The 23201-nt window shown below is 39.9% G+C and overlaps 1 protein-coding gene across 1 annotated transcript in view; it reads left to right on the plus strand.

The window, feature by feature from the left end:
- Positions 1–23201, plus strand: part of GRID1 (glutamate ionotropic receptor delta type subunit 1) — a 499007-nt gene that overhangs the window by 185196 nt on the left and 290610 nt on the right. The window contains 2 exon segments of the mRNA XM_048310905.1: positions 13095–13285; positions 13288–13381. Of these exon segments, the coding sequence (XP_048166862.1) occupies positions 13095–13285; positions 13288–13381 (285 nt within the window).

Consider the following 23201-nt stretch of genomic DNA (forward strand, 5'->3'; position numbering starts at 1 on the left):
TTACATTGCACAGAAATGTGTTTTAGACTGGAAGGGACTTGGTGTGGAAGTGAAAAAAAAAGTGTTTTTGTCTAACCACCCAAGTGCTGTGTGGTGGAGGCCTAAATGTACATAGCAATCACTCTCCTGCTCAGCAGGGTCCAATCCTGCAGCTCACTTTAACACCTGGCTGTGCTTTGCTGTAGCTCAGAGAACAGCAGAAGCAGTTTGTCCCTATAGTGGATGCTGGCCTTGGTCTCCAGGGTATCCAGCCCGTGTCTGGTATGTGCAGCCACCCTGCACTAGGAGAGAGCTGTGAGGAAGGAGCATGTGATACATGCCTTCATTACATCTAGATGTAATTGTGTAAAGAGTACAAGAAGGAGCCAAATTTCCCCCAAACTTTAACCCTGCTTCAGTCTGGGGCTTCATTAACACCTTCTGTTGGTACTGTGGCCAAGGATAACATATTGTGCCTTGGGCTCTACCGCTAAGGAAACCTGTTACCATAGTAAAAAAACTGCATCACTTTACTCTTGTAGAACTGAGAAATGGTTGTCAGTCTAAATATGTATGTATAAAAAATAAGAGTGATCTCCATGGAGTTTCCAAGACTAATGAATGTGCAAGGTCGTTGTCTGCCAGACAGTCTCAAGATGTAGATTTGGACTACATCAAAATATTCTTACCATGTGAAAATGAAGAGCCTCTGTGACAAAAGCCCCCCTGAGAAATCAGCTGACATGTCTATCTAGGAGGCAGTTTTCCTGGTTGCGCAAAATATTTTCAGCCTGTGAGGAAATATATTCATTTGATTTCAAAGTAGTTACTTACTGAGATGACTCAGGTCCAAAATACAAGTGGTTCATAGTACTGCATGTATAATAAATGCTGTAGAAAATGCTTAAGAGCTGTGTAGAACTCACCTTAGGTGATGTTGCGAGGGGCAAGGTGTTTTCTAAATCCATGGTCTGTATTTAGACTGTTAGAGGTCCTTGAATGAAAAAATGTCTCATGTCCTAATGCTCATGAAATTGGATCTTTGGGAAATGGTCGTTTGAAGTAAATTGGAAGGACTGGAGAGCTAACAGTGACCATTGAGTCTGCAGAACCAGGATATGGTGTTAGAGCTCTCGTGATGTGTCTAGAAGTTTAACCTCAGAAGGCAATGCCTCACTTTGGAGAGATTTGGGAAACTTTAAAAGCCCACAGTGTCAATTGTGCAGGTTATTATCAGTCAGACAAGAGGGTAATGTACTGCCAGGCCTGGGTATTGATTCCCTGCAGTCCCGTACCTTACAGTCAGACTGCTTTATGAAAACAATTCAGTGATTATGAGAAAAGAATAGATGGTATGAAGAACATGACAATTTAGCTGGTGTATATAGCATGTGTTCTGGATGAGACAGTGGTTTTATAAAGATGATGTGCAGTAAAAAGAAGAGAAATCAGAGTATAAGAGTCATACAATGACGAGTGAAACAAGCCCCCCTCAGCCCTGCAGGGAATACCACGGTTATTGTCAGGCTGCCCAGGCTCTCAAACTGACACTGCTGTCTATGGCATCCTGCTGTAACTTCATTTTCATCAGTCTGGAATTTGAGTGTTTCTCACAGTAAAATGCCCTAATGCTTGGGACAATGTGAGGATTGCATGAAGGCTCTAGATGCTGTGGCTCTCTAACATTTGAATTTTTTTTACTTGGCTTATGACTTGAGCATGCAACCATAATACGTATACTCAGAAAATCTGTATGATTAAATGAATGCCTTCAGTGAGAATCTGGTGACCTATGAACAAACAAACAAAAATTCCTCATTTGTACTGGTACTTCTCATTAGAAATTCATTTTTGTAATAAGCCACTTTTAATTTTTTTAACTGGTAAAAAAAATTGATGTTTGAAAGCAGGAGCCTTCTCTGACCTACTCTTTCTGCTTCTATATTTTAAGTGCCTCTTCTCCTTTCCTTAAACCAATCTCTCTGCGTGCCCAGCTTGGAATTAGGCACTAACTTCTTTGTTATGAGGTTTACCTTGCTAGTTTAAGCATTTTCCTTCCATCTGTGTTTAACTCTCTGCACGAGCACTGGTTATTGGTGTTACAAAGCCCTGTAGAAACAGATTCAGGAAGGTGGGATATTGAATTCCTTACTTGTTCCCACATGATAATGCTTTAGTAACTGTCTCTTCCTCTGACCACAGTGCAGTAGTACTTCTTTGGCCTTCTGCAGAATACATTCAAATGCAGTGGTAAGAGGACAGGGACAAAATTGTTTTGGTTTTAGTCTGCAGCTAAAGAAAGCTACCTGAAGGTGTTATATAATGAGATTATATGAATGCAAACATTAAACATAACAGCCAGTTAAGCTTTCTTAATAATAAAGCGTAAGTAGCACCTAATAAGAAGTGTAATATGATATTTCTGTATAGATCATGCCACAGGGCTTGAGTTATCCTGTATTATTTATCCACTCTGATAATTTTCTATGATGCAGTTACTGAAATCAGGTGCAATTGAAGGAATTGTACAACAGCTGAAAGTAGAGCCTTTAAGTGAAACAGTATCTGTTAGAGGCATGTGAGGTGTTTTAAAAGCAGATCTTTTCTACATGGCTTCTTCTAGATTAGTCTGAATTAGTGTCTACCGTAGAGTGACTTTCATGTGGAGAGAAACCTTAGGTGCAAATTTTAATTAGGCCGATTTTTAAACAATTTTTAATAATAGGGTATCAAAAAAATATTCTGCATTTGTACTGGTATGAGGTAAGCCTGCTTATCCCCCGTATAATATCTGTTTATCCCTAGACACAGAGGTTGACATAGTTTAAAAAAAAAAGAAAATATGTCTAGTTGAAAATGGGAACAACTTTCAAGAGGTCAGGTCTCATTTAAACATCAAAACAAAAGGCCTGGTCTTGCAGTAGCTTCTGGCAAAGAAGTGTGTAAGTGTTGAGGCTTTTTGAAAATCTGCCCTCAGGTTCACAGTGGGAACTATCAGGTGTTAAACACATTTGAACAAGTGGCTAATTTCATGTATTCAGATGAGAACTCCTGACAATTTGTGAGTTTTGGTGTTTTCCCCTGATTTGTCTCATGCAGAGCTGAAGGGGAGAGATAAATTCAGAGTAATACTCCAATAAGTTAAATTAGCTTTAGTAGATGTTAAAAAAGTTATGTGTAGTGTCTGAAGTTACTCAGTGGCAACTGCTAAAAGGAAAACTGGAGAATGCAGGTTGCAGTATTTTAATGCTACCCAGTTTATAGCACTGGCTGGTCATGAAGGATTTGAGATCTGCAGGTAAAGTGGTTTTTATATCACGAATACTAGTGCTGAGTGAGGACAGGAACTTCTCCTTAGTAATGAGCAAAAATAATTTTGGCATTTGTTATGTCTTTCATGAGTGAGGAAAGGAGAAAGTGTTCCTTTTAAAGTTGATTTTAGAAAATGACATAGCAGCTTTAGACTGTTGCTAGGCTTGGGATATTTGCATAATCTTTGAATGCAATTGTAAGTATGTGATACATTGCAGAGATCTTTCAATAGATCAGCCCCTAAAGCTTGTCGATAAATATGTGCTATAAATACATACTGAGTCACAACTAGATTCATAAACACTACAAGTCTTTCAGCAGTTGGCATAAATAAATGAATGCTGTTTAGGTAAGTGGGCTCCTTCACCACGGCTGTGCTTCCCTGGCTGTGTGATCATTTCTGGTGTCTCCTCTGCCTTATGTAACATCGCTGTCCCCTTTGCTGGTAGAAGTAACAGCTGTGGGAGGGGGGAAATCATCGACAGGACAAAAAGGATAAGTTTTAGGGCTGTGCATTTCTGGAGCTGCTTGCTGGAGTACAGAACTTCCTGTCTGTGCATGAGACAATGGTAGCTTTTGTGAATTTACCTTGAGCCTCATAACATTTTATTTCTGGTAACACAGCAGCCCTGATAGCTTTATGTGTGCCCCAGAGTCTTCCTTAGAGCCTGGGGATGTAAAGTGCCACTTCGGAGCGATGTTTGGGGTTATTTGACTGTTGTCTTCAAGTAGGCGTGTTACTGAGCACAATGGCAGATTGGAAAGGAGATCATGCGTCAGTGTTTTGGTTTGCTTAAAATGTCTGCATGAGTGGGAGTGTGCAGCGAGTGGCACGTGCTCCTAATGTGCTGGGGAAACAACAGGAATCTTTTGTAGGTAGTGCAGAAGCAATGTTGAGAGGCTTAGGCTGATGCTCATCCCTCCTGCTTTCAGCTTAAAGGCATGGTGCAGAGGGAGGAATTTCAGCCTCCCCCCAAATGAAAGTTTCTCTTGGCCCTATTTGTGCATAGATACCTTTAGATAGGCAAGCAGGGCTAATGTGTTCCTTGGCTGTCAATACTGCTCCCAATCCAAAAATGTTCCTCAGTACCAAAGAATGGGAGGTTTTATCAGCTTATCTGGAATTGCCGTGTTTGGCTGCTTTTCGAAGATGGCAGAAGAGTGCTCTCCTTTTGTGTGTGCCCAAACTGAGCCTGAAACACACTGACATTAAAACAGTACTCAGCCTGTACAAGTAAAATGGTCCCAAAGGAGGTGACAAAGTCAGGCATCCCTGCAGAATGTAACAAGGGTGAAAAAAATACTTCTATGTCATTGATTTGTCATGAAAGGCAGGTGAAAAAAGCAGAGGGTGAGAAAGTGCAGCTCATTCTGTGTTGAAGGGCAAAAGAAAACATAACTTTTGAAGAACTTGCAAGGAACAGAGATCAAATATGCAGTGTTCAGAAAAGCAGTTATGTCCTGTGAATAATTGAGATGGTTTGCAGCTAATTCTACCTCAGAACTAGTGCTGAAGGGGAAAAAGAAAAAAACCTCAAAGCTGATTCAGTTCCACCTAGTGCCTTAAAATAGTATTGATGCCATTGTGATTAATGGGTAGTTCTGTAGAACCCATACACTATTCAAAATTACCAGAAATGCTTATTCACATTTTTAAACATCATGCCAAACTAAAATTCTGAGAGAAAATCTTCACAATTGGAGTTACATTTTGTTGAGAAAACAGAAGTACAGTTATTCTGCAGAATTTATGTACCATCAAAGTTCTATTTAGTTGCTTTAAGGATCTTTTTATTATTAATTGAGAAAGACTAGAAAAGGTTTGAATTTTGGGATGTTGCACATCTTTACTCATAATGCTAAATTGTTTTTTGTAAATTTTTAAAGAATTTTAAAATACTTTTAATAGCTACATAATGCAGTCTTTCCTGGTGTGCTCTTCCAGATCTACCCAACTGCAAAACCAATAGCAAAAATCAACTGTAAAGCAGTTCTAAAGCTGTTTGTGCTCTCAGGGACTCTTACCTTCTTAGGAAGAGCTAGAGAGCAGTATCAGAGCTGTCTTTTGGAAAAACAAGGCCAACTCTTACCTGTCACTAGTGCTCTCAATTGATGCACTTTTGTCAGTGGAATGTGCTTTTTGCTGGTTTCATGGCAGTAGCTTTTCCACACAAAATGTAGCATGTGCATTGAAGATTAACCCAAAAACCTTACTTGGAAAACAACTGGTGCATTTGTTGACCACTTGATGGCATCACTCAGTTGTGCAGAAACTAAACTGCGTTGTCAGTAGAGCAGTGTTACTTGTGCTTGGTGTTTTATTTTGACCATCAAAGAGTGAAGGGAGTTATTAATACACTCCCATAAATTAAATGAAAGCCACAACTCTAGTTTTGATCACTGTTTTTATTCTCTGTTGTATGTTACTTACCATTTTGGAATAATTTCTTTGTTTGCCTAAATGCAAACAGAAGAGTGGTCTAGACTGCTCCTCTTCCTGCTCCTGGTTAATTTTTCAAGGATGGCAGTTAATGGTTTAGTGGGTTAGTACTGACACAAAGAATGTTGTCATGCACTGAAGTGGCTTTTTGGTTTGCCTTTCCAGGGATATTGCTTTAAGTCTCCAATTGTTGCAGTCAATGTGCATGCTAGGGAAAGGATTTATGCAGTTTTGGTGTTCATTATAGGTCCTATAAAGTGAAAGCATTTTGCAGCCTTCGTACCAAAAGTTGTCTGTGTGTGCGCCAGCCAGCAATGACAGTGTACTGAAAATGCTGAACCAAGGGGGTGATGGAGCAAACAAGGCACAGTGGCAATTATGTAGATGTAAAGGACACTTCTGGAAATGTTAGGGGAGCTCTCAGAGTTTATACATGCTGAGAATTGGCCCACAAGACATCAGGTCGTAAAACATAGAGTTGAAAGGAAGTGGAAGAGCTAAAAACGGCTTCTCCTGAGCAGTCGATGTCATTGAGCAGTGACGAGGCCCCTGTTAGTGCCCTGAGCAGTGGCCAGAGGGATGGAGCCAGCTGCTCACCCCAGCAGCTTATTCCCTTATTCCTCCTCCTTGAATAATGGGAAAACAATAAAAACACTGCCCAAAAATTGGGGGATGACCTTTAGAAGCGATTTTTCCCAGTGTTTTTGGTAAACATGTCAAAATCTCATGCTTTCCTTGCTTTTGAGATGTTTTTTAGATGCTGCTTTGCCAGAGATATTCTGACATAGTGATTATGTGAACTCTTATGTACACACACTAATGTATGAATGGGCTGGCACACCTCTGTCCTGCCCTTTCTCAGATACAGAAGAAGAGGAGGGAGGGAATATTTATTGTTATCAAATATTTTATCCAAAAAATGTACACATCTAAGTTGAGGTACTTTGGGGTTTTGGTTGGCTTGATTTTTTTTTTTTTTTTTTTTTTTTTAAATCAAACCACAGAGGAGAAATTGTGAATTTTCTTTCTTGTTCTAAGATGCACTTTGTTTTGATAATGGAGTAGGAAATATCCATCTTCACTACATATAAGGTGGTACAGCAATAAAAGTGCTACATAAAAGATTTTTGCTGTCTACCTTTGTTATCTTTTCTCTGTATTATCAGTCTTTATGTGACAACTAACTATAGCTTCATGTAGATTTCATAGTAAAAATAATAAATTCTTTATTTGTAGAAACATAGTGTTATAGTATAGAACATAAAAGTAAGTAAAAGCCTACAGAAATGAAACAAAGAAAAATATATTTATTGCTGAGTATCCAAAGGAAGAACAACTGCATAGCATGTCATTAAGTGCAAATGATGCAAATTCATTATGAATTGCCTTTCTCAGTTAAAGAAAGAAGCTGAAGATTGAGAAACATCATAAAATGTGAAGCAAGAAATAAATGGCTCTTCAGGAAACCCCATTTAGGGGTTCAGTGAGTGCTTAGATAACTAATTTTAATGTTGTTCTTAATAAACCAATAATAGGAGTCTTTGTATAGATCAATATTTTTAATAGAAGCATTCCCAGTGATATAAATGAGATTATTCTATAATTTTTTTCTGCCTGATCAGCTGGTTTTGCACAAAAGCGTAAAATTTTAAAGGCTTTTTGAGGCCTAAAGAGGAGTAAAACATAGATAGCTAATAGTCTTATGCCATTTTTCTGTATGACTGAATTAGCTGTGGGCTTGTGCTTTGACTTCATGGAAGTTTCTCATGTACTACAGCAGAAACATTCAGGTTTAGCTTAGATATGTGTGAAAACACTTCTGTGGTTTGTGTTATTTTGGCTTTACCTGAAAGAATTGTATCATCATCCTCTTGAGTTTGAAATATTGCTTGGTGGATGCAGTCTTTCTCCTTGCATCATTGTCTTTTCTATCTCATTTCAGTGCTCCAACAAACCTCCCAGAAGGACTTTTTCCATTTAATTTGAGAACACCTCTGTGGGTGTGTTTCCCACAGGCCTTACATCTTGATTCAAGACACAATTTTCTGAACTGCTATATTTTTATCTCCTAACTCTTGGTTGTTCTAGTGTTTCACCCCAAAATTTTACATGTATCTCTGTTTATATGTATGAATAGGCTAATGAACCAAACTGCTTATTAAATTTAGTACCCACAAATAATAGTTCATTTGTATATAGCACATGACATTCTGCATCTGCTTGCTAGTTTAGTTGGTAGATCTAACTATGCACTCTCAGCAAATGATATTGCAGGCCTTGATAATCTCATGGAATATTAGGATTTAGGTTCCCAAAAATAGGGTTTTTTCCCCAGAATCTGCTGTGTTCTCTGGATTTCTGTTTTAGTGATAATTTTTTCCCCTACTGGTTTTCAAAGATAAATAATGTGAAAAATTAGTTTTGTGCCAGATTGAGACAGTAGTACCGAGGCAAGCATGAAGTCCCTTGTCTCAGCAGGAAGGTGGCTTTCAAACCTAATCACAGACACTTAAGTGCCAACTTAGTTAATCACTTCATTGCAGAGTAATACAGCATGTCTGAAGTTATCTTCCTTCCTTTGAAAATCTTTCCAAGCAGGAAGGCAGCAGCCTCTCAATTTTCAGATGGTGAATATTTTTGAAATGCAAGTCATTTGTGATTTGGATAATTGTCTATTTGCAGTGCAGTAAAGAGTTCCTAAGGATTAGTCAAACTGAAAAAGAAGAAAAAAAGTTCAACTAAAAACTTGAAGAGGATTTATTAAATATGCGAGGGTGTCCAGAGTGAGTAGGATGGTGATGCCCAGAAGTGAGAGACAGAAAGACACTGAAGTTTGAAGAGGCAGTGTGAATGCCAGTAGGAGGATGTATTGTTAGAGCTGAAATTACACTGGCAGCTGCTCTATTGATAATGGAGAAAACAAAGGAGCAAGTTTCTACCCTTTTCTGATAACAGGAAATCACTGAAAGGGAGACTGAGAGATGGTCACGTTGTCACATTGCCAGGAGCAAGATAGCAGTTTCTCTTGGAGTATTTTAATTCCCAGTGGTTTGGAGAGAGAGGGATTTAATTACAGAGATCTGAGATAAAGCTCTTAATGCAAATATCCCCATGAAGAATGTGCCAAACCAGGACTTTCCCATCTGTACCTGTCTTCAGAAATAGGAAGTACAGGAAGCAGTGGTAGAAATGCAAGACCTGAAGCATGATTGCAGCAAAGTAGAAGTCTTGCATTGTCTCGTGTACCATGAAGAGTCCCACTGATGAAAAAGCTTGTATGGATAAGACTCAGTCTGCAAATTAATAGCTTCTTTTCCAGGCTTAACTTTGGTCTTAATGGAATGTGTCTGGAGTTAGAGATGTGGGTCACAGAATGAGAGAGTTTTGTATGTATTGCTATGAAGCGAGAGTCAAATTAGAGGCAATAGATGGAGAAGAAAGCAGTGTCTTGTGAAACACTGTGACAGAAATAACAGTTCAAGATGTAGAATGTCAAGCAGATGTGTAAAGGGGAGTTTCTGAAAACAGACTTCAAAAGAATAGGTTAGGGGAGATACTTCACCGAAACATTGTGAACTGGGTTAATCAATAATTTAGGAAACTTCAATGAAATCCAAGAATAAGCTTGAGAGGTGGTCTGTTCATGGAGGCCAACACTGAACAAGCACCGTGACATGATTTAATTGGCTCAAATAGATTAATGAAGATTTATTCTTTAGGTATGATGATGTTGTTCATGTTTTCATCATGCTAGACTGCACATTTCTTACTGTATGATTTGTACGATGTTGGTATCTTTTTAAAACCAAAGTTTGGTGATGAAATAATTCAGTACAGTAAACTACTAACTGTTGCTGTTCAAGTAGCAGTCAAATCTGGGGCAGGATTACCAGAACATTTGTGTCTTTTCGTCTGCGGAACAAATACTTTAAAAGGATTATTTCTTGAAGCCTATCTAAATAAATATATCTGCAAGATAAATAAATATGGTAGCATTTTAGTTACAACAATATTAAATATATATAACCATAACCATAGTAGTTGAAGATCACTGAAGTTCTCAAGGTGTTTTGATTCCCCTTTCCCTTACGTTAGTAGTCTGATGTGGACCAAAGCATTTCAAATCAAATGTATCCAGCTCCAAGAAAATCAAGATCAGGGTTCTGAAATTTCTATGCAAAGATCGCATGCTCTTTTGAATGTTTATGAAACTGCAACTGATAGACAGAATTAGTGGTTTACTCAGTTACAGAGTCAGTGATATTTGATTGTTGCTGCAAATCCATAGCTAGTGTGAAGTTAAACAGAAAATTATACATTTTTCTAAGGTTAGTTTTCTGTGCAAGAAATTGTAGGAATGTGGGGGGAATCCTAAAAAAAAAAAAGTGGTCCACCAGAGTTTTCTCTTGAGATTGTGTAAGCCTTGAATGTTCCCTTGATAAGGAATTTTGAGATGCCTTAAGAGCTAATGAGTTTTTTAATGGAGTCTGTTATGTTGTTGTTCCCCATTGTGTTACTCATGTAAAAAGTAATACTTTCCTCCTTTATGTGCTCAAAGCTTATTCTCACCCTTCAGGTGCAATAATTGTGGAGAGGTTGAACTACTTGGAATCCATTGTATTTTTGTATAATGAAAGTCTTCTATTAGAAATGACATGTTCTGTTTCACGTTCTGTAATCTGACTAAAGAAAGCAATTCAGAAAACATGAAACCTTTTTTTTCCTTAGTCATCCCAGTTTTTATTGCCTGCTATCTCAAAACAGAGAGGCAAGAGGAGAAAACACTCACTAAGTAGCATATGCTTTCAGGCAGAACATAATCAATCGACAAAAATATCAGAATGTGGAAGCATATTGACTAATTCTTCAATCTAACCCATGGACACAAACGATGAAACACTGGGAAAATGCCTCAACTGAAATGGTCTTTGCTGAGATATTTCTGCTGTGTTTGGTGGGCTGTGCTGGGAGATAAGGGGGCCCATTTGCCATGATCTGTCGCCTCTCTGGTCTTTCTGCTGCTAATAAGCAGCAGCTTTTGATTAGTGTCAACCACTGAATGAAGGTTTTTCTTGTTACACAACTGGCGATCAGCTCTGTATTGCACAAGTAAGTGGCTCTCCAAATGCAGCCTCCCATCAGAAAGGGCTTTGTTTTTCGTCTCCTTCTGTCTGCTTTGCAAGTAAATTATTCCTGCTACAGCCCCGTGTGGCTTGCTGCTCTCACCCTTGGTGACAGCAAAGCTTGCTGGCTGGTGATCTCTGCAGGGGTTTATGGCTCAGCTCTGCTGTTCTCTCCCTCTGTTCTCACTTCTCTGTTCCCTCCCCTGCTGTGACTAAATAAATTACCTGTATGACATGTTCAGTTTTCTCTGGCAAGAAGCCTGGGAAATCAAATCTGTTCCCAAACCTGGGTCTCCCATTTGGCAAATATAATGCCTTCCTGCTGTTAAATCAGGTCAGCTCTCAGGAAAAACAAAGAACAATTTCACATAACTATAATCAACACAGAGTAAATTTAGATAATGCAGCTGACATATGTTTATTGTAAAGACTATCAAGGAAATAATTTTAAAAGCTCTTCAGCTTTGTTGCATCAGGATACATGTTGAACATTCTGTGCATAGAGAAGATCAAACATTTTCTTTCTGTTATCCCATATCAAAGTGAAATGTATCTATTTTCTGTCTGGTCTGAGAAGATTTTTGGTGGAGCCGTTGTGTGAGAAACAGTTATGTATTTAACTATGGAGGCTTTATGTAATTAATATTAATTGATACTTAACTGTTAATTACTATTAATTATTTGTAACCTACTTCCTTTGACTTTCTGGCCTCTGAAAGTGGAGATATACTTGAAAGTGTTTAGAGGAGGAGAAATGCTTTCAATAGATTGTGTTCTCTTTTCTGCCTTTGGCCGGAGCATTTCCCCTGCAGCTGAGGCAGCAGGGCAGTGGCAGTGTGGGTGCAGGTCACCTGCTGCCACCAGCCCTGACACGGCGCTGGCAGTCCCGCAGCCCGTGCACCCTCCCTGCAGGGGGAAGCACCAGCACGGGCAGCCTCCCCTCTCCAGCTGCAAGCTGAATGTCCTGCTCAGCTCCCTGCGTGTCCCAGGGGGCTCTGAATTGCACCCCAGAGGCTCTTCTGTTTCTGCACTATTAATGAGCTCGTGCAGACTGCACAGGGCTGTGGAGCATCTCCAGTCCCCTGCTGTCTGGCTTTGCTGTGCTGGGCCTCTGTGCTGGGGGAGCAGAGCCATGGGTTTCCTGTGGGCAGGCTGTGCTTGGGCAGGTACTGGTTGGGGTCTGAAACAGCTGCCGAAGCCCTGAACTTGCCCCCAGCCCTCTTCAAAGGCAGAGCAGGCAATTCTAAGTGCCCCTGGGGGACCCTCAGGAATGGTGCCATCCTAACCTATGAGGGTCTCCTGTGCTGAGCTCCCAGGGCCGACTTTGCTTCCCCTTACTCATGAGGGTTAGTAAAACCTTGCATCACTGGCTGCCTTATAGTCTTACATAGTCTTCTCACCACTACTGACTGAATAGCTGCTGAGAGCCCTGGCTGGAAACATTTTCTAACTCCAGCTGAATATGAGGTTGTCTTATCTGGAGAAGTCCTGGGAAGAACACGCCATGTGGGATGTCCTGAGCAGCAGAGTGGGCTGCCCAGGCCTCTCCACACTCTGTGTTTTGAACTCAGCATGAGAATAATGCTTCATTCTCAAAACAGATGGGGTCAAACGTATATGCTGTGTTTTTAAATGGTACGTGCTTTTCCAGATCTTTTTAAGGACAGCTATGGTGTTGCTAATAATTGTTTAGTTATTCATGAGCTGTCTTGGTTCTAAAGAATGCCTTTGTTGTTTCTGCATTGCCCTGAGACACCCAGTGAATGTTTTCTTATCAATTTAAAAAGTCCTTCAAAACTCTGCTGTATGAGGCGAATCCTTGGGATGGAAGTTGCTTTTTATTGTCCGAAATCTTCATCCAATGTACCCAACAAGGACTAAGGGGTTAAAGCAGTGAAGTGAGTTCTAAAAAATGGGAATTCAGTTCCTGTGTGCACCAGGAATGACCTGAAGCAAGGGCCATAATCTCCATCCACATCAGCTGCTGTCTCAAGGACTGACAGTAGCTACGTTATCTGTCCTCAACTTTGGCATATCAGGAAAGATTGCAGATATTGTCTCCTACTGTAAAGGTACAGGACCTACCTCTGAAAGGCTTCAGCTGATAGTGTAATACAAATCATTTCAGCCCTGTGTTGATGGCAAGGGCAAAACCTGCCTCGTTCCCTCCTTAGCATCTAGGTTGGCCAAAGGAATTGCGGAGCTCGTTCAAACCCTGCTTTACATCTTGTCTTCCCCAGCCTGCGACCTGATGACCCTGGGGATCTTAGCCTTGGTGACGTCCACGGGCTGCGCGTCGGCCAACGCGCTGCAGTCGCTGACGGACGCCATGCACATCCCGCACCTGTTCGTGCAGCGCAGCACGGGCGGCTCTCCACGCACGGCCTGCCAGCTCAACCCCAGCCTGGAGGACGAGGAGTACACGCTGGCCGCGCGCGCCCGCCCGTGCGCCTCAACGACGTCATGCTCAAGCTGGTCACCGAGCTGCGCTGGCAGAAGTTCATTGTCTTCTACGACAGCGATTACGGTAAGCAAAGGACAGCGTTTCAGACTCTGTTCCGTTCATTTCTTCTCAACCGGGAGGTGGGGAGGGAAATAGAAAGGGAAGGGTGGAATATGGCTTGCTGGGTTTTGCACTCGCAAAGGAGAAAGTGTTTCAAGTGGATGCGGGTCTTTGGCTTGAAGGAAAGGTTGCTGTGAAGATTCGTTCTCAGACAAGGTGCAAAGTTGCTTAGCAACACCTACTGAGACAGACAAAGTTTGAATCGTCTCACACTTTCTCAGTAAAATATTAATCAAGTGTTGACATTGATCGGCAGGGGTCACACAGGTGTGTAAGGAAGTTCAACATGGTCTCTACCTGTTCCAGAAAATTCTTTCTATCAAAGCCGAGTACTGTTCTCATTAAAAATTAATTTTCACAATAACTATTACTTTTTTCGCATGCTTCCTCACACTGTTCTGTATCTGGACTAAATTTCACAGTGATCTACTTCCCGGCATTAAACCAAAAGGTAGACCCAGCATTTTTACTAAATCTCATGCATTTCCTTCAGCAAAATTCTTACTTTGGGCTGAAACTTGAGGGAAAGGAGTCTCTGCCCAAGCAAATTTGGTAACCGATGATAGGTGTAAATAATAATAAAACCCCAAATCTCTCACTGTGCTAGGCTCTCAGAGGGAAAGGGCACTGTGTATATTTATTTTATATCCCCCTCCCCCCCACCCCTGCTCAGCAGATATGAACACTGTTCCATGTGTTTAACTTGTGGTATGTTCAGCACTCTTGTCTTAGGATATAGGATCTGTAATAGGGAAAACAAATTTTCTGTGGTATGTTTTAAAACCCTGCTAACACTTTTGCTTTAAAATGTGATGCATAATCTTTTGATGTGGTGATTTACCATGAACAGAATATAAAAATAGGAAACTTAAGGTTAAATCACAGTAGGAAAAATAATCTTATGTGTGTCTATGCATATAGTTTAGATTTTATACAGTCTTCCACCATTGCAAAAAAAATCTTTATTTGCATTCTCCCCATATACTATCAGATTTTCAGTGGCAAGTCAGAGAGAAACAGCATCTTTGTTTTTGCAGTTTGGTTAGTCCTGGTTTAAAAATCCCCAAAATCCAACAAAGGAAAAAACAACAATCCTGAGTTTAAAAGAGTTCTGAAAGTTTTGGGTGCAGATTTCTGTTCTCAATTGCTAGATAGTTACTTGCTGTTTCTTTAACAGGACCATTGAAGATGATGAGGATGGTTTTAAGTAAGAAATCAACTGAGACTCTAACCTCCTTTTAATGACATAGAATTGTTTTAAGCATGAGAAGACTTCTATGATGCTTGTAGAGCTAATCTGTAGACTCAAAAATCTAGTAACCCAGCAAATAAACTGCCCTGTAATTACTGTCCTAGGTAATGCTTGAACAGTGAATGCTTTGAAAGCAGAAGTCACAAGGTATGTGGTAGGTTTTCTTTTGGTGGCCTTGTGGTAGTGATGAGATAGTTGCTCTTTAGCAGGGGATTGGGTTTAAAGAGTCAAAATTATTCTAACAGTTATTTCAAGAATGAAAGAGAAAAAAATAATCTTATTAGGCTGTCTTAGAAACACCCCAGATGCTCTGTGTGTAAACTGCTATTGCCTATTTTCCCTGCTAGCCATCCTGCTTACTGAACTATGGTATCCCTTATTCCAGTGATGCATCTGTGTTTCTTTGCCTTCTTTTTTCTTTTCTTTTTGCAAAGGCTTAACATCTCAGCAGCAAATTCTGAAACCCTTAATTCACATACCTCTAAATTCAGTTATGATCAGATTTATCTCTTCCATTTAGCACAGGCTGTATCAGTAAGATGGTAAGGTTATGGAAAATTGCCACAGGCAATTCTGCTTCTTCCAGTGGAGAGTGTGCTATGTGCTGCAGCTGCCCCTGTGGTGTTTGGTCTCCTTTCCTCATGGATGCGCCATCCATCTTAGGCTAATTCCACTAGAATAACTTTTTTCATAAGAATTGAGTGGGAGGGGATTCCATAAAGAAGCCAACTGAACCTTGCCAGCTCTGGGCAGGGATCAGTGAGTAGAGGATAAATAACCCAGTTCCCAGGATATTGCATGCTGAGCTCCAAAACAGATGCCTGGCTCCCAGGGCATGGCTCTTTCCTCATCATGGAGCTCCCACAGAGCCCTGCTCCTGCTTCTCCAGCTGCACCTTCCTGCTAAATGGGCAGGAGTTCCCTGATGAGGGAGGTGATGTGTTTGTGATTACAGAGAGTTTCCAGCACTGGGCTTTTGTGGTTTTCTGTAATAAGTGGTACTTCTCTACGTGATCTCTGAAAGTTGTACCATTTCTTTGAGTAGTGTTTTAATTTATTCATTTTTTGATCTCTAAAAGCCTTTGGTGTCCTCATTGTGGAAACTGTCAAATTTTCTGAAGACAAAATAGCATTGCCCAATTTAAAGATGTCCCATGTTTATAGCAAGGCCGTGTTAGATTGAAGCTGGAAATTATTTATTAAAGTTATTACTTGTCCCTTCTCTGACATACATTTTGAATTATAATTTCAGCACTGGACTTGGCTGTTAGAAACACAGAATAGTTTCTGAACAGCCTAACAAGCCCGTAATATTCTTGTGGTTGCAATAAAATATGCCTTGTTTTACACTGAAATGACAGACAAAAACGTATGCACAACTTCAGTGAAAGGATATGGTCCTTTACAATAAAATGTGTTAAAGTCTACAACAAGAAATTGAGAGATTCTACTGAAGAGATGTGGAAGTTTTAGTCAAAAGTTGGCTAAGTGGAAGTTGTAGAAGCAGGATGCAAACTGTGGCATTCCACCCAAATGTGAAACCAGCTCTTAGATTTTGTCACTCATGGTGAATGGATAATGGCTTGGTTCTGGACTAGTGACCTTTTAAAGACCTCAGACTTGAGAGTTGCAGCACTCAAACTCTCCTCAATGATTCTCTGTTCTCCTACTGAGCTGTACCAACAGGAGAAAGGTTGGTTGATAATTATCCATTCAGTTCTCCTGTACTTACATAAGAAAAGATAGGAGTTTATACAGATACTGCATCTTCATGATTTAACCCTTGTTTTCCCACTTCTCTCATTTGTGGTTTGTGTGTAATTTCAGAAGGTGCACAGAAACTTGCTCCCTGTTGACCACACTGGGAGGTTTCTGTTGCTGACATTGACATTCATTTTTTGGGGAAAAAAATCAAGCTGACCCTAAGTTTGTCCATGGCTCTCAAATGGTGCTCTGTGGAACCAGGTCTACACAGCTGTAAAAGAACTTGCAACAGAATTCAGATCTGTTGGTGTCATCCTAAAAAGCTTCAACTCTGCTGATGTGTTTTGAATTGCGTTTTCATCTACAAGAGCATCTTTTGTGTCTCTACTTATATTGCAACAATGTGTACAGGCCTGTTGGGAAGTTTAATGTTTTATTTTGCTGACCTTCTGGATGTAAAAGCATCAGTAATCAAATTTTCTGACAGAAAAATTGGTAGTGGGGCAAGTTTCATAAAGAATCTTACCAAGCTGTAAAATGACTATAAGTTAAAAGCAGTGGGTGCCACCCACCAGAAGATGAGGTTGGGAAATAAACAGTTGAAACTGTGCTTCTAGGGTGAGCAAATAAACAGATGCGTGGTTAGAGGATGGATTTGAGAAGGGTTTTGGAGGCTGGATGTGAAAATGAAAACAATTAGGAATATTAAGTCATATTTCTGAAGAGAAATGTGAGTAATAGCTATGTTTTCACTAGATCACCTTACTACTGAAAAACACTTTTTATCTCTGTAGTTAGATTAGGTCTCTCTGCCTTCCTTCATACATGTCTGCATATCCATATTACAAAATGTAAGATTAAAAAGGGGTGGTTTTAGTCCACTTTGTCAATGAAAATAGTATTACACCTGTGAAAAGTAGCTGCAATATTTTATTTTTAGGTTTTGGTGTCAATAAGTGAGTGTTGTCTGCTGAAGAAAAGTGTTGCATAACAGTTTTACAGAAGAAGCTTTTTAAGAACATTTGACTTTCCAAACCTGTATGTAGAGAGCATGATTCCTACAGGGGAAAAACCCCAAAGCCACAATTTATTGCTTTCCAAATTATTTTGATTTTTTTTTTTCTTTTAAGATTAGAGGTCTGTTCTTTTTCATTGATGCTGCATTAACTTTGAATGTTACTTGATCAGTCTTGCTACATGGAAAGAACTTAATTTTCGATATGACTGGTTTTGTGGGAAGTTGTGCTTCCCACAGCAGTTATGTGGCAGTTTTATTTCTGAGTCCTGCCTGCCAAGGGCCTCAGCCCTGATTGTAAATTACAGGAATTGTGCTATTAATAATTTTACAACAAGGTATTGATCCTGGAATGTTCTGTCTTTTGTCAAGATCCCTTTGTGCAGGCTTCTACTTGTGCAGTTATTTAATTTGCAGAGGAATATTGTAATGAAAATTGGGAAATGCATGCATTTCCATGGTCCCCATGGAACACTGCAAATCACTTGTGATGTGAAGCACTGGCTGTCACAATAAAAAAGAAGCAATGTAGAGCACATCAGCCACTTTCACCTCACCTACTTCAAGTTTTGTTTTATCCGGGTCTGTTTATAACATAAGTTATCTTCTGCTTTCTGCGTCATGATTTCAGCTGTCAGACAATGACTTCTGCATCGCTGGGGCTGCCATATTTCCAGTGAGCACACCTTGCTTAATGTAAATAGAGGTAATCTGGCACCTGAGGTGTTGAGCCAACTGCACATGTATTGGTAGGTATTACCACAGTCCTAGGCCCTAGGGTATATCACTGTGTCCCGCGGCTGTAAGGGAGGAGGAGGAGAGAAGATCCAGCAGGCAGGAATTGTGCAGCAAGATTGGTTTATTTAATTATTTTACAAACTCTTTTATAGACTTTTTTCTTCATAGTGTAATTGGACAAGGATCAGCCACCCGTTGGGGGTGATTGGCTAAAATCCTAAAACATCCATTGTCAAAATATTTTTTCTACTGTACCATAAACAAGACTTTTCAAGGCTCCAGGTGGTTTGGTTGTTTACATAACTCTGCTACCCCTTCTGTGAGAGAGAAAAATCTCTCATGGACTTAGAAAATAGCAAGAAAATCCTTGCTAGCAGCATTTTTTTATCTACAGGTAGGTGCCCATTCAGCACACCTGACATGACCAGGAAGTGTCTGACTTTTTCTGTGTGTGCTGTGTGATAATGTGTTATTAAAATACCTGTTTTTTTTCCAATTGGTTGGTGCATCCCAGCTGGAACTGTTGCAGAGAAGCTTAAATGAGATTGCTGTTTGAATAGTAAGATATATAGATTTTAAGCAGCCAGCTGCAGAGAAATATAACTTCTTTAGGGTTATCAATCTGCAACAGCAATCACTTAGGGAGGGAATCCTTGGGCATCTCTGCATTGGTGCTGTTGTATGAGATGATAAAGGGGAGGAATAGACTTGGGCTAAGCACCTTTTCACCCAACAAGGAACACAATCCTCAGAGTATTTATTCTGCACAGTTTCTGCACTACCTACCTGTTCAGGCATAACTGCATACCGGATGTCTAGTTTCCAGACTAATATAAAACCTACCTGGAAAAAACAGAGCCTTTCCTGTAAAAAGATTGTGTCTTTTAATGTATGATCATCATTGCAGCTGCAGAGAATGCCAGGAAAGAAAGAATTCAGCCAAGTTCTCAAAGTCTAACAGGGAGTTTGTGATACCACGGGATAGAGAAAAAAAATTGACCTTTTGACTTTTACATTGAATTTGATCTGGAAGCTATTGAAGAAATGGCACTGTGTGTTTCCATACTTATCCTTGAATCACTTTTCTGACTGTAGCAGCACTTAAAGTAATTGGTCTACCTAAATTAAGCATGGATTTTTGACATTTCTTATAGTATTTCTTTTTATTTAGTAGTGCATCACAGTATATAACACCAAATGTAATTAAAGAAAGTAAATTTCACTTCAAGTTATTACTTATACATTACTTTTAGTGCTTTGATTTTTAAGGTATGTGAGTGTGCTAATAGCAGCAGTAAGATTTCCCCCTCTCTAACCCCCTGATAATTCCTAGCATGGTATGGGAGCATGGACAGAGGTTATTTCCCATAAAAGCTATTAAATGCTTCCAGGACAATGCCTGGTGTGATACACAAATGATCTTGCAGTTATGGTACAGCCTTTATTCTCAATGTGTACTATCACAGCTTACCTGTAAGTTCAGTGGTAGCAAAACCAGTCAGAGATCTCTGGACCAAGAGTTTGGACAGTTTCAGGCATCTGGTCTTGCTCATAAATTCAAGGCAAGTTCAAGAAATAATTCTGACCTTTCAAATAGTTTGAAAAATCTTTTGCAAAGAGGTGATGCAAGTTCTTTTGAAAAATTCAAAATCTCCTGACTGACACTTTCAGAACAGAAGGTTTGCACTCTGGATTCAAAATAGATATTTTTAAAATCACTTGGTATCTTAAAAGATTTCAGAAGTCTCTATCTGGGTGGATGCTCATGAAAAATAGAAATGAAAGGCTTTATTAGAAGCAGTTTTCCACCACTTTTTCGGCTCAGTTATCTGGTCAAAAGTGGTTATTATTCTAGTCCTAAAAGCCCTCACTGTTCATTCTTAACTGTCTCTTTTTCAACTCATTGTTTCATTTTAGTGACCAGTCTTCAGGCTCAACTTTGCAGAAACTAGTGGCTATTGGTGATTCTGTTTTTCCCCCCTTTATATTCTGAAACAGAATAATGCAGCACACGCTGTCTAAAGAAAGGACAGAGTTCAGCAGCCTTGAACCGGAGGGTGCAAATTAATTAATTTTGGGCAGAGAGGTCTTTGAAAATTGTAGATGTCATCTGCAGAAGGTCCTAAGTTCTTGACTTTCTTTCCTTGACCAATGGTAGTTTGAATCTCTTGATTTTTGACCCATGGCACGAAGCTAAGCAGTTTGTTCAGGTGCGTGAAAAGGATGAGGAGAAATGTCAGGGTGATTTGGTGTACCTGAGCAGGGAGTTTGAGGAATGCGTTCCAGAAGGGAGTCTCTTTAGTTCACGTTTGCTGGGGACTGAATGTTTATGCATCCATTTAGAAATTGTTTGATAAAAGCATAGCTGGAAATTGAACAGAAAGAAGTAGAAGTTTGGCCTGGAGGATATATGCAGGGCTTCAGGCAGTGGTATCATTCTGAGAAAATATATTCACATATCTCAATTTGCAATGAGCTTTCAGTAAGTTCCCAGTCCCTCTTGGCTTTCATGAAAGCAGTAGGGTAGGGGAGAGGATTCATCTATGTGTATATATAAATATGCAAACACACACGTATATAGATAGATTTAGATACAGGAATATAGATATATAGATAAATATTTATGTATGAATTTCAAGAAAAATAGTAAAGGAGCCTGTGTATTTATATATATGCATGTGTATACACTTGTGAGTAAATGTGTACATGAGTCCATATACAGAATCAAGGAAACCTATTTCCTCTGCTCCTTTGTGCCTTTGCCCAGTTCCCCCAGTAATCTTTCCGATGCCACTATGGGCAGGACTCCTTTGGGTTCTTTCCTGTTTGGAGATTGTTTCTTGTTTGTTTTACCCACTTTAGAGTTGATGTGGCTTCCCGTCACGGTTCTGTTTTCCTTACTGAGACAGAAATCCCATTCCTTCTCCTTCTCACATTTCTTAAGATCCTGTGTTTTATTTATTTATTTTTCTTATGGCTAAACCTTTTTGTGGGTTTGCTGGCTTTCTTCAGCACCCTGTCCAAATTGTTTTTAATGTCTAGCTAGCTGTCCACAGCCACAAATTTCTCCTCCCAGCCAGAGAAGTGCAAAGGGGGCAGAGTTTTGCTCTTTATTCAGTTGTGCTGTGTGGGCCTTTTATGCCTTCTGCATTTACCTTCTGATGTATTTAACGTTTGGATCTGGTGCCCTGGGAGTTATTTCAATCGTTTTAGAAGATAATGCATCATTGGACTGTAAAAATTAAATAAAAAGCAGAGGAAAAAATACCTCAAAGTTTGGATTTTTCAGAGTCAGAGCCCATTACCAGTGTAATCTGAATGTCTGAGTTCTATTGGAGAGTGATTTAATATTCATCATCTTATTATAGCATTTGTTTAAGTGGAAATAATGCATTCTTTTTTGTGTACGAATTGAGTAAATAGGATTAGTCTCACTACTGGGGAACGTTGAGTCCTACAGAGATCCTTTTAAATACTGGATATTTTGTTTTAGTGTCTCTTGGTTTAGTAACCAAGACTCAAATAGACTCTTTCTTACAAAGCCGTACGGGAGAATCACAGAAGGCTTCAAGAAACAGACAAAAATTGAGCTGGGACATCCCTTGCAATAATTTCATTGATTATTCCCTGTGATGGGAGAGCACTAAATGGAAACAGCTACTGTAACACTATTTGGAGACAGGAGTTGAGTTCATCAATTTGGAATGTCTTGTGGGGTCAGGAACTATTGACAGTCCCCACTTCATTGAATCATTTAGATTGGAAAAGATCCTTAAGATCATAAAGTCCAAATATTAACCATGTCCCTAAGTGCCATGTCTACGTGTCTTTTAAATATCTCCAGGCATGGTGACTCCACTTACTCCACTGCTTCCCTAGGCAACCTGGTCCAGGGCTTGATGACCCTTTCAGTGAAGAGATTTTTCCCAATATCCAGTCTAAACCTCTCCTCATGCAACTTGAGGCCATTTCCCCTTGTCCTATTACTTGTTACCTGGTAAAAGAGATGGACCCCCACGTGGCTACAACCTACTTTCAGGTATTTGTAGGAAGAGAGAAGTCTCCCCTGAGCCTCTTTTTCTCCAGGCTAAACACTTGTGGCTCCCTCAGATGCTCCTCACAGGACTTATGCTCCAGACTCTTCACGAGCTTTGTTGTCCTGTAAGCACTGCACGATGTCACTCAAAGTTACCTGTTCCATGGCCTTCCCTGGCACCTTCCCAGAACCCTACCTCATCCATCAGCAAGAATCAAACCTTTGGGTGGATAAATCTTCAGCTGTGGCATAGCAGATGAGGAAGGGAATTCAGGATAGCAATTCAGCACTGGTGTGTGTTACGGCTGGCTTGAATTTCATTTGCAAAGTCAGAGTGATTTCCTCTGTTCTGCTTCTGGCCGCCGTTTGTTTATATCAACAGCAAAGTATCTTCCTAGCAAAGCATCCATGGGGAGTCAGGAAAATAAAGAAACAGTGCCATGGAAGAATGGTTGTTATGTTTGTACCAAAAGACCAAGCAATATCCAGTGCCTCAAGTAAAAAAAGCCTTCCTTGCATAACGGGCCATAACCCAGTGATCTCACTTGTCCTAATGCAGCTCCTCAGTAATTCTGAAAGTCATTTTGCTTTGGCCCACTTGTATTAATATATGGCATTGCCATTAACAGGAATTAAGACATATCTCATCTTCCAAAAGCCTTATAACAATGTCAAGGGAACTTTCTTAACAAAGGAATAATCCATTAACTAGAACCAACATTTCTCTGTAATCACCTTTATCCTTCAAATGACAGAATCTTTACAGGAAGGCACTGTCATTCGGTTTTGTCATAGAAATAATAATCCCTCCTGCTGTGGAAGAATAATTAAAGGTCAAATTTTGGCATTGTATTCATGAGTCAGCACAGCCTGAGCACCAACACCTAACTGGACACCCCACCAGGCTCTCGTGGTGCAATAGGAATCTTGGCTGAAGGAACAGCAGTGTGTTTTAATCTTCCGTGAAAATTTTCCCTCTTGCTCTGCATTGAGGATGCTTTTTTATGATTCCCTTGTGTATGGAAGCATATATGAGTGCA

This window comes from Corvus hawaiiensis, chromosome 8, assembly GCF_020740725.1.
Source record: "Corvus hawaiiensis isolate bCorHaw1 chromosome 8, bCorHaw1.pri.cur, whole genome shotgun sequence".
Classification (NCBI taxonomy): Eukaryota; Metazoa; Chordata; class Aves; order Passeriformes; family Corvidae; genus Corvus; species Corvus hawaiiensis.